The sequence below is a fragment of the Piliocolobus tephrosceles genome, chromosome 5 (genome assembly GCF_002776525.5).
Source record: "Piliocolobus tephrosceles isolate RC106 chromosome 5, ASM277652v3, whole genome shotgun sequence".
NCBI lineage: Eukaryota > Metazoa > Chordata > Mammalia > Primates > Cercopithecidae > Piliocolobus > Piliocolobus tephrosceles.
The window spans coordinates 115753700-115766247 of NC_045438.1; the positions used below are offsets into that span (position 1 = coordinate 115753700).

General features: G+C 40.3%; 1 protein-coding gene across 3 annotated transcripts in view; it reads left to right on the forward strand.

The window, feature by feature from the left end:
• ELOVL5 (ELOVL fatty acid elongase 5) overlaps positions 1-12548 on the forward strand; it is an 80269-nt gene that overhangs the window by 46578 nt on the left and 21143 nt on the right. For all 3 annotated transcript variants that reach the window (XM_023222941.3, XM_023222943.2, XM_023222942.3), the window contains exons 2-3: positions 5260-5325; positions 9008-9195. In XM_023222941.3, the coding sequence (XP_023078709.1) occupies positions 5268-5325; positions 9008-9195 (246 nt within the window). In that variant the 5' untranslated portion in view covers positions 5260-5267. The remainder of the gene's footprint in view (positions 1-5259; positions 5326-9007; positions 9196-12548) is intronic.

The window sequence follows — 12548 nt, forward strand, 5'->3', positions numbered from 1 at the left end:
GCATAGCAGATGAGGCTCAGCAAGGAAGATGGGAATGAAAAGGGCATGTTGCTGGCAGGAGGGCTGCAGGAAGGAGGGTTAGGAGATGGTGGCAGTGTGAGTAGATAAGGATTGGCACCGTCTTCTGTTCCTAGCCCGTTGGCCACATGCTCTCTGCAAGGTGTATCTCGTGACTGACCTCTGTCTGTTGCTGAGCAAGGCCTAGTCAGCAGGCAGGGAGTGGAGGACAGAAGGCCTCCCATGGTGCTGCCCACTCCTGTCGTGGCCTCTGGTCCTTGTGCATGCCAGCCTAGCCATGGCCCCAGGGCCATTGTGCTCATTTGTGCCTCTAAATGGAACACCCTTTCCCTTGGTAGGCATGTGGCTTGCTGTCACCATTCAGGCTCTGCTCTGTTACCACCTTCTCAGGCAGCCTTCTCTATGTTTTCAAAAATAAATTCCCACTCCATGATTCCAGCCCCTTTATTCTGCTTTATTTTTTCTTGCTAACAGTTATTTTGCATATCATATTGTACATGTGTTTCTGTCTGTAATTAGTATATGTTTATGGTGTTTCTCACCAGCCTGCAATCCCAGGGCCTTCGGGCCTCCATGCCTGGCGGGTGGCAGGCACTTGGTAAGGGTGTGGTATGAATGAAAAGTGAGTACATGGTATTGAGGGACACTAGTTATGGGGCTGCCTTGGCAAACATGACGTTGTATTGAGTAAATGATGAAGCTTTTGGTGAAGATGTCTCTTAGTAACCTGTGCAGAAACAAACAGCCTTGCCTGAGAAGATTACAGTATATATCCAATTGTGGGTGTGATAGGGGCGAGTTTGGGGGAAATATTAAACATGCCAGAGTCCAGCCCAGAATCAAACTTGGGATCCACGGATCAGGACTCTCCTGAGAGGGCCCGTTGTCCAGGGGCTACCTCTACCTACCCCTTCTCCCTTTTCACTGTAGTCATTTCAGAAACAATAAGCAGGAACAATAATTTGAAAATTATCATTTCCTCCCATGTATCTGTTCTTTTAGAGAATGTTTTGCTGGCTATTTCAGTATATTCCTAGGTTTGATTGTGAAAAGTTCTGCAAACCTAGGAGAAAAATTCTCAAGCCGAGAAGAAATGCAGTCTAAGAACAGGTGTACCGTTTTTGACAAAAATTGTTTCTTGCATGTGCTTTTGTAGAGAACACGTTTCATTTTATAAAGTCGAAAGAGTGCTCCTGTGCCTGCCAGCTTCCGCAGGGCCTCTGTTCAAGATGGTTTAGACTCAGATTATTTGGGACAGATGGCTTGTAACAGGATTCTTCAATATCTCCAAATACTAAATTCCACAGTCTCTTTTGGTAGCCTGCTGCTGGTTCAGTACTCTTGGACTGAAATTTTACCTTATGTTTAATCAAGCTGCTTTTCTGTTGCCATGATGTTAGCCTAGATTCTCAAATTGGACTATGTCCTAGGCATTTGTCCTTATGGTAATAGGTCATTTATCACAATTCCTGGGCTTCATATTTTTCCGGGGCCACTACTGTTATCCCTCTCCACTCCTGCCCCGCCAATCTGTATTTTCACTTTGAAACATTTCTTCACTCTTGTTTCCAGCTTCTCTGTTTCCTCCTTACATAGAAACTGACCCTGGCTACAGCCCTCTGAAAGATCTCTTAATTAAGTGAAATGATTGATTCCCTTATTTCTGTTAGACATATTCCTCCTGTTTGATCTCAGAATACTGTCGTTTGAATTTTGTTACAGCATGGTTTTAAACATATATTCAACTTATATTCGTATGTATCATTCTACTGTCTGCTCATTTGCAAACTGGATTTTGTTTTTGCTTTACTGTATCTGACTTCTTTTCCCTGTTATGAATGTCTGATTTTTTCTAGGTCACTAGCTATGCTCCTTTATGTTTATCCCTATTTTGGCAATCCTTTGTATTAATATACAGTAGGTGCTAGATAGTTGTGTATTTAATTAGTACATTCCTTTTAGTTTTGTCTTTCATGTTTGGGTAATATCTGTTTCTGACAAGTTCCTCTCTTGATATATTATCAGCTCCCCCCCACCCCTGCCTTGCCCCCACCTTCTCTTGCTGTCTCTCTAGGGGTGTGTTAGGACATGCAAGTGGACATTGTGGGTTGTCAGAATGATTGGGGCTCACTGATGGCATTTAGTGGACAGGGACCAAGGACAATTAATGATCCACAATGCACAGGACATTGATTGTTTCCACTGGAATGCCAGCAGTGCCCCTGCTGAGAAGCAGAGACAGCCGTGGGTGGTTGACAGTATTCATCATGGAGCCAATCCTGTGGCAGACATACATTCAGAAACATCTATTGAAGGCTTCCTACATACCAGACACAGCTGTAAGGGCCTTATTTATATTACCTTATTTAATCTTCTTAAACTTAAAGGCAGTTGCTTTGGTCTTTTCCCCATTTTTCAGAAAGATTAAATAATTTGTCCAAGGTCACGTTGCTAATAAGTGAAAAAAAATTGGGGGTTTTCAAACCCTAGTTTCTTATAAAGAGTCTAGCATTGAACCTGCTTAAAGTCCCTTCATGCTTAATACCTGATTATTGTACGTTTAATATGACCCATAAGTAAGTAAGTTAATATTACACATTAGGTAATAGAATCTAGGTTTTAAAATGCCTTGGAGGAAGGTATCTGTCCCCAGTGAGCAGCTTGTCCATCAGTTATTCAGTCCATTAGTCATAGCCTTTATGACCTTGTTCCTTCTGACTTCCTTTCATTTGGCTGTTTGGGATACAGCCAGTGGGGAGCAGGGAACCCTGTGACCTCGATATACATGGCCCACCATACATCATAGATGAAATTAAATTGTGTTAGTGTGATTTCAGTGTCACAAAATCATGATGGTTGTCTTCCAAAACTTGGATTTTCTAGATGATTTTCAATAGATGTTGAAAGATTAGACACAGCCAAATTATCTTTTAGCCAGTGCCCTTCCTGAACCCACCTTGGGCAGAATTTTTAATAGCCTTTAAAAGATAAAACATTTCTTACTTAACTGTGTTTTAAAGAGGAATTCTCTTTACGAAGTGTAAGGCTAAACCTATTCTCTTCAGCACCAGGATTTTCTAGAATTTCTTGTCTCTCCTGAAGTGGTTCAATCTAGGGCAGGAAAATGGCTTAGGACAAACAATGGCCTTTCTTAGGAATACAGTGCATTAGTACCCCCTCATCGTCAGGGAGTACATTCTAAGACCCCTAGAATGGAAGCCTAAATCTGCAGATAGTATCAAACACTATATTGTATATAGTGGGTTTTTTCCTATGCATATATAGCTGTAATAAAGTTTACTTTATAAATTAGGCAAAGTAAGAGATTAACAACAATAAAAAAATAGAACAATTAAGTAAAATAAAAGTTATCTGAACATGAGCACTGCGATCCTGAGGCAGTTGATCTGATAACCCAGAAGGTTACAAAATGACTCGAGGGTGAAGAAGTGTTTACAGTGAAGATACGCTGGACAAAGAGATGATTGCCATCCCAGGCAGGATGGAGTGGGACTGCAGGAGATTTCATCACGTTACTCAGAACAGTGTGCAATCTATAACTTATGAATTGTTTATTTCTGGAATTTCCCACCTAGTATTTTCAGGCTGTGGTTGATTGCAGGTAATTGAAATCTCAGAAAGCAAAACCGTGGATTAAGGGGACTACTGTATGTTAAAATTTTAATTGTTGGATTGCAGAAGTGACCTTGTACTAAGGTTATGTAACTATTGAGAGGCAAAGGTGGCTGACCTGGTTATTGGCAGATGGGACAGATGGGGAGCTGGTGCCTTCATTTCCAGCCATGAATTGGTGTCAGCACCCTCCCCAATCACCTTTGGGCAGGAAAGCTGTCAGGACAGAACCCTGTTAACTACTTTGAAGGTGTCATTGATGGCTCCTCCTGTCTCTACGTCCCTTCTCATCTGGATTGACTTAATTGTAACTACTACAACCATTAGATAATTTCATGGATAAAGTCATTTAAAATTAGCCAGAGAATACATACGCTTCAGTGTCACAAGCCAAGGAAGAGAAGTGTTGCTAAATGATTAAGAGCTTAGTTAATAAAATCAACTCTGCCTTTGCCCTTGGAAGTTATAATATTGATGATTATTCCTGTAAAAAGAATGGCCAGGAAAGTTGGAAATGTATGTCTTTAATTTACTAAATATAGTCAGTATGCTTATGAAAAGTTGATTAGCTACCCTCTAAATATAAATCTTAAATTGGGGAAGGTTGGGAGCTACAGAATCTTAGAAGATGGAGGTAAATCTTTAACTAGTATCTCCAAGATGTTTTATTAAGTGAAAATAAGCAAGTAATATATACACACTTCTATATATAATAGTGTTTTTTTAAGTTTTTTTTTTTACCTGTGATCCCCACAGTAAGAATATATTTTACATCACAGCTGAGTATATTATACTTATAAATATGATATAATAATACTAAAGTTTTATGAAACTATATTCATTCTCACTAAGAGCAAAGCATTCTGATTCTTTATTATGGTCAATTATTATTTTTAATGCCAGGTTGACATGATCATCTACTAATGGGTTGCAACCCACAATTGTGAAAACATCCATTTAGCATGACCTCTTTGTGCTCAAAAGAGGAGAAATCGCTGGAAGTATACTGAAGAAATGTTACCATTAGGTTCCTTGTGATGCATGGCTTGGGGATTGCGGTTGAGGGAAGTAATGAGATTTTTGCCCCTTTTTTCACTTTTAATATTTGAAGTTTTTTACTGTAGACATGAAGTACTGTAAAATAATAATTGATAAAAGTAACAAGTGGAAAAAACGGTCTCGTCACTGTGGCGTTCTGTTCCCTGATACGGCTCTTCCTTGTCTTACCTCAAGTCCTCAGTTGTTGCCCAGACAGGATCTTTTCCTGTCTGCCACCTCTCATTCCAGTTAGTTCCACTTTTTTCCCCACTGAGATTTCAGCTTCACGGCAAGAGTTTTTATGGAACTGAGAAAAGAAATTCAGAAAACTGGCACTTCATTTATAAAGTGAATTCACAGAATTGTGTCTTTCCTTTTATTCTTCAACTGAAATCTAGCACAGAAGTCACTTTTGTGTATTAAAAAAATTCTTTTAACCTATGGAACTGAACTTAACTTTGCCCGTAGCATATTCTTTGAAAATAATTTATTATTTTATGAAAAAAAAATTGTATAAAAAACATTTTGAGTAGAGATTAATCAGTATCTTTTTTTTTTTTTTCTTAATAGGTTTTAAAATGGAACATTTTGATGCATCACTTAGTACCTATTTCAAGGCATTGCTTGGCCCCCGAGGTGAGGTGGTTTTTGGTTTTGCTTACCTTCTGCGGCGTCACTCCCTGCCTGTAGTCACTTGTAAATATTGCATGAGGAGATACTAGAACATGTTAGTATTTTCTATGATAAGTCCAAAACTTTATCCTGGATAACAAGGGATTTGGAGAAGTCTCTGACAGAGACACCTGCTGTGGCTGGTCCTCTGTTGATTTTAACTGGAGTTTAAAAATATGCTGTAAAGCTTGTAGCCAGAGAATACTATAGATTTCACCATTATTGGTGGCATGTTTTTCTCAATTCTTGGCAGTCTCTAAGAAAAACTAATTTCCAAAATGCAGAGGTGCAATAGGAGTTTAAAACTCGTCCGCTTTTACAATTTTAATTTACGCTTTTTAAGGTCTTCTCATTTCATATCATGTTAACTCACTGGTAAATATGCACCTGAACCTTACTTGCTGTATCTTTTAGAAAGTAAATCAGCTCCATATTGCCTTCTTTTGATGTCATCTGTAAATGTCTTTAAAGTCTTTTCTGTAAAGAAAGAACTTCTTAGGCTCACAGAAAGATTCACAGAAAAACTAGAAATGGCTTTTAAACAGACAAAAAGAATCTCAGTTTCTCATGATTTTTAAAATACAAAAGAAATAACAAAAGGATTTAGTCTATTAGCATGGCAGAGATGAAATAATAGGTTTCATGTCACCTGTGGTAATAGTGAAGGCATGGAGAAAGAGTCAAAATTGGTACAACCTCTCTGAAAGGCTGTTTTGCCTTCTGTTGGAATTAAAATGCACATGTCCTTTTACCTAGCCGTTCTACTCCTCATACTTTATCCTGTGGCTAGCCTTGGTCAGTTATGCAGTGATGTATATCAGGATGCTCAGTACAGCATTATTTTTCAAGGAATCATCTGGAAGCCTGTCAGTAGGGGACAGGTTATGTAAATTAGTGTATGGCCAGTTGAACAAAAAAGAATTAAGTTCTAGATCCATCTGTATGTGCTTGGTTTGAGATAGTGCCTTACTTTAGCTGTAAGGGACAAAAAATCCAACTCTAAATGGCTAAAATAATAATGAAAAGTATTAGCTTGCATTACCAGGTGGGGCAATTCCATAGTTATTTCAGGGACTGTATGATGTAACCAAGGATCCTTGTTCTTGTCATTTTCTACTTTGCCACTTCCATGTATCAGCAGCTCTGTCCTCAGAATGGGTCCCCCACCTCACACAGTTGTAGGATGGCTGCAGCAGCTCCAAGCAGCACATTCAGAGGAAGAAGAAAAAATGTTTCATTTGTGTGTTTTTAAGCATAAGGAAGCCATTTCCCAGAGCTCTTTGCCAGCTGTCATCCCTCAAAACTCACTGGCCACAATTGCTTTGTATGCCCCTGCCTGAACCGGTCACCAGAGAGGGGGTTAGGACCACCACAGATTGACTAGATCCTAAGGATTCTCTACCTGGGGCTGGAATTCGGATCAGGTGCCTGGGAAGCACTCTGCAGTGTGGGAGGATGAATACGTGCCAGTTTGGAAAGATGAATATTTGTGGGAAAATGAATAAAGCAAAGTGTAAATCAGAGGTTTAAGTTTAAAAAAGAGGGAGATTTGTGTGTGTTTATTGTTCGTGATATATATGTTCATACAAAATATGTAACAGTCTCATGTTAGTTGCTAAGTGGGAACTGGTTTTCTTAAAATTGACAGCCAAGGCTCAAAGCTGAGAACAAAAGGTGTTAAGCATCCCCTTAAAGTCCCTGAGGCCAGCCATTTCCCTGAATGACTTCTAAGAACAACCAGTTCTGCTGGACTGACAGTAACACCCTCTGTTACCATAGCATAACTAGTGGGGAGGGTGTGGAGGACCTGTCCCTCTGAAGCCAAAGAAAGCAAGCCATGAGAGAAATGCTGGGTCAGTTTAGTGTGTACAGTGCAAGAAAGGCAGACTGACTGACAGTTCCCCACGTGGACATATGCTTTTTTGAGCCTGTTCTTCTGTGAAATCAAGGCAAAAACAACTGGAGGGAGTAGCAAGATGGTCCAACCTGGGAGGGGTCAAAGGGTAGAGCTGGGCTCACTCCTGTAATCCCAGTACTTTGGGAGACCGAGGCAAGTGGGTCACCTGAGGTCAGGAGTTCGAGACCAGCCTGACCAATATGGTGAAACCTGGTCTCTACTGAAATTACAAAAATTAGCCGGGGGTGGTGCTGTGCGCCTGTAGTCCCAGCTACTCTGGAGGCTGAATCACATTCTCCTGGAGGAGAATCGCTTGAACCCTAGAGGCAGAGGTTGCAGTGAGCGCAGATCACGCCACTGCACTGCAGCCTGGGCGACAGAGTGAGATTGTCTCAAAATAAATAAATAAATGAATAATAATAAAAAGAAAGGGCAAAGGCTGTCCTCCCAACTGCTGCTTCTCTGAAGACATAGCAGGTGAATGCTACATGTGTCTCAAGCTCTGGAGTTGTGAGCCTTGGTGGGTAGTTAAGATTGAGGAGCCACAGGTTTTCGGGGATCATCATAACGGTTCAAAGGGGAGCATGCTTCAGAGGTAGCTTCCTGGGGTCAGCCAGAGTATGAAGCTGAATCAGGGAACATATAACACATAGGGGGTCTGGCTGCCAAGGAGTTTCCCGCCATCCAAGAAGAGGTTGTCAGTTTGCTGCTGGTGGCTGACCTGTTTCCCTCTCCCTCCTCCCTGCCTAAGGAAAGGAATGGGGACAGAAGAGACCCTTCCTATACCAGTAGTTCCTCTGGATCTGCCTGGGTCTTCTCTCATGCTACTACTCCTCGGTTTGTTAAATACTACACTTTAAATAGGCACTTATCTGATCATTGCTGCTTCACCTTCATGTTTTGTTTTGTTTTTATTTTCATTTTTGATACAAAGTCTCACCCTGTTGCCCAGGCTGGGGTGCAGTAGGATGATCTCAGCTCACTGCAGCCTCCGCCTCCCAATTTCAAGCGATTCTCCCACCTTAGCCTCCCAAGTAGCTGGGATTACAGGTGCGCACCACCATGCCTGGCTAATTTTTGTATTTTTAGTAGAGGCAGGGTTTTGTCATGTTGGCCAGGCTGGTCTCGAACTCCTGACTTGAGGTGATCTGCCCTCCCCAGCCTACCAAAGTGCTGGGATTACAGGCATGAGCCACCACACCCAGCCCTTGTTTTGTTTTTAAATCATTGTCCTCTCTGCTGTTGACCATTACACTTATAGCAAAGGCTGCCTTCCTAATTAGTGTCAGTTTCACTAACCTGGCTAAGCAGCACGTTTTCTGAGTCTGCATATGCTGGCCACACTTGCTGACTGACATGTGGCTGAGATGGAGGACTGGAGTTCAATGACTGCCATTTCTTGGGTTTCATTACCCTATGTGTAATCTGGTAAACCTGGTTAATAAATCCAGTTAATGGGAAATGTAGCCTTCTCCTTGTTTTCTTCTTAAATTCTTTGGAAAGAATATTTTTATTATGATTTTACTTAGCAAAAATCATGAATGATACATTGTTATTCAGAGCATGTAACAAGGAGCTTCACCTTGTTTGATATGTATTGAAAATCCATGCCTCCTCTCCTGATGGCTTTATTGGAATTAGGAACATGAATACCAGGTAACTTTTATATCATCATGGTTAGTTAAATGTTTTCAACGTTTGAAAAGTTGTGATTATTTTTATATATCATTAAATTTTTTTATTTTTCAGATACTAGAGTAAAAGGATGGTTTCTTCTGGACAATTATATACCCACATTTATCTGCTCTGTCATATATTTACTAATTATATGGCTGGGACCAAAATACATGAGGAATAAACAGCCATTCTCTTGCCGGGGGATTTTAGTGGTGTATAACCTTGGACTCACACTGCTGTCTCTGTATATGTTCTGTGAGGTAAGTCAAAGGTTGCCACAGTCTTCCTGTCACGTAAATGCACTCATAGTGCTGTCCTAAATTGTATTCCTAAATGAGGAAAGGTGGCCCCTCGGGGTATAGAGACAACTGGGCAAGCAAGTATCTTAATGCATTTTGAGTGTGTTTTAAAATTGATTTTTCAAAATGTCAGAATTGTTTGTACAAGTATGCCTTCTAGAATATCAAAAATAGAAACCTTTGTTATTGATTGTTTTGTTGTGTTTCGTATGATATTCAAAATTAAAATATTTTCAGAAATACTATTATACAAGCAAAATACAGATTGGAAAATGAACGAAATGTGAAGAAAAACACGTGAAAGCGTTTTATTATTAAGCATTTAATAAGTGCCTGCTTCTTGTTTGAAGGTAGGGGAGGAAGGAAGTGGGTGGTACTTGTTTGGTGTGTTTTGTGGCACATCACCCTCTGTGAACGGATAACTTGTCAAATCTGTTGTTTTTTAAAAGCTAAGAGGAGTGTGACTGTTGAGATCTGCATTTAGGTTTTGAATTGTCTCTATGAGTTCAGCCAGTTATTTTATATCACTGCAATGTTGAAAATCACATTGGATGATCTCAAAGGCAAATGTTATAGCATAAAAATGAAAGAAAAATCAGAATCAACCCTTCTCCCTATTTTGAAGGGGTAACACTATAGCCTTTAAAGCTGAAAGGGGGAGGAAAGCTGCCCTCCAGTGGTAAGCAGTTTGTGTACGTTTTTCTGGGAAGGCCTACCCACTTTTCATTCTTACACCACCAACCTATTTCTAACTCTTCTGGAGAAAACAAATGTTGGTTTTAGTTCTTCAAGGAGTAATAAAGAAGAAGGTAGATGCGGGAGGAAAAGGAGAAGAGATATAAACATGAATCTTAGAGTTCAGGGGACAAAATGAATTCTCCATCAGCCTCAGGCTGTGATGGTGTCTCCGTGGCCACATGTGGTGATGTGCAGGAGTGTGGGCATGTGCAGGCATATTTGATTATCAGAGGTGTTGCAGCTGTGGGATATCTGTGTCTTGTTCTCTCACGTATGTTTCATAAGCCAAGGTACAGATATTCTGACTAGAATGGTAGATGCTCCTAGCGTTGCTTTTATGCTTGACACTCCAAGAAATGCTTACAACTCCTTTTTTTGCTTTTTTTTCTGTCCTATTCTAGAGTGAAGGCAGTTTAATTAGCCTCCAAGATGGAGAGTTCAGGACTGGAGGCAGGGGACGTGCACAGGAATGACTCCTGGCCCCAGCACTGTACACATCTCTGTGTTCAAGGGACAAAACCAAAGCAAGCTGTCAGGTTTCTCCGAGTGAACTGTTTACTTTTCCATAATTGATAGATAATAGAGCCATGTCTTTAAGAGAATTCTAATAGAGTTTATTATTATACATAGCAATATTATAGAGAAAAATATTTCATATGATTCTTAGAGAACTTAAGCATTTGCCTTATATGTTTCTTAAGTCCTAGAAATACAGCTATAATTTCATTATATATCCTCTCTTAAACAGATGATTTCCTGCTAAAGAGAAGAAGGAGCTGTATCAATTACAGCTGTGTGCATCTGAGTGGATGTAGGAGGTTCTGAACACATTGTAATAGAAAGTATAGATTTTCCTCTGATAGCTTGGTGAGAACAGAAGACTTTGAGCAGTGACTAAGCACTGAATACAGAAATGTAAGAAATATACAGAATAGGGAAACTACATTTTTAACTCACAGTTTAAAGTACATAGGTAATAGGCGAAGAGGCAGTGTTTCCTTAAATTAAATCAAGTTTACAAAAAGCTATCCAGATCAGATATGCCCAAGTTGAAAATAAGCCCTAGTGCTCCAAGTTGATGATATTCACATTTGATTTTTGTCCGGGTTTTCTCCTGTACATATGTAAAACCCATCAGTAATTCCGTTATTATGTGTCGTTTTTCAAGCTTTGAATATCATTTTAGCTACACATTTTTCTGTTTGTTTTGAGACTGAGTTTCACTCTTGTCGCCCAGGCTGGAGTGCAGTGGCGCCATCTCGGCTCACTGCAACCTCCACTTCCTGGGTTCAAGCAATTCTGTTGCCTCAGCCTCCCTAGTATTTGGAACTACAGGCATGCGCCACCACTTATGTCTAATTTTTTGTATTTTTAGTAGAGACGGGGTTTCACCACGTTGGCCAGTCTGGTCTTGAACTCCTGACCTCAGGTGATCCACCCTCCTCAGCCTCCCAAAGTGCAGGGATTACAGGCATGAGTCACCATGCCTGGCCATTTTTCTTTTTATACTTAGCATTTCTACTCCATCGAATGTTAAGACACAGAAGGGCAGTCATGGAGTTTTACAATGGAACGAACTGAGGATATCATGAAGCCCCGGGAGGCCCCTCATTTTAGAGGAATGTCCCGGGAGTTAGAGCCATTCTTCTGTGGTCACACGCCTGTAATGGTCATTATTGTAGTTTTTATTTACCTTCCTGCTTATCTGCATATTCGGGGCTTGGAAGAATTTTTTAAATAAGCAGTCTTTTGTATTTTTGTTTATTTTGTGGCATAATTTCACAGCTGCTTTAGCAAATTCTAGATTAATACAAATAAAATTAACTGTCACTTAAAGGAGACAGGAAGAAGCAGGGGTTTTTCTGTTTGTTTGAGACAGGGTCTCACTGTTGCCCAGGCTGGAGTGCATTGGTGCTCACTGCATCTCGCCTCCTGGGCTCAAGTGATCTCCCACCTCAGCCTCCCAAGTGGTTGGGACTACAGGAGCATGCCACCACGTCTAGCTAATTTTTGTATTTTTCATAAAGACAAGGTTTCGTCATGTTGTCCAGGCTGGTCTTGAACTCCTAGGCTCAAGCAATCCACCCACCTCTGCCTCCCAAAGTGCTGGGATTACAGACTTGAGCCACTACATCTGGCCAATAGGAAGAAGTCTTGAAAGAAGGGAGATGATCAGAAGGAAATGAAAGGGGGTCACTGAAACTTTAAATTCATTGGAAGGAAAATAACTAAATCACAGTTTTAAAACTGTGAAACTGAGTTTAAACTGTAGAAGGAATATAGACTTGCTCATAGTTTGTGCACTTGATAGAAACAAACTTAAAAGGAGAGAAGAGGTAGTACTTCTCATTATCTCGTTAACTTTAGTGTTTATTTCCAGGAAAAGGTCATAGATCCCTGATTTGGAGCATATTTGAATTAGTGGTATATTTTAATTTGAAAGTATTGGACTTTATAGCAGTCCTTTTTGCTTTTGCTTAATAGGGGTTGTCTAATATCACTATCCATGGTGAAGGCTGGGAAATGAAATTCCAAGTTAAAGAAGAGAAACAACTTAGTTTGCATTAGTTACTCAG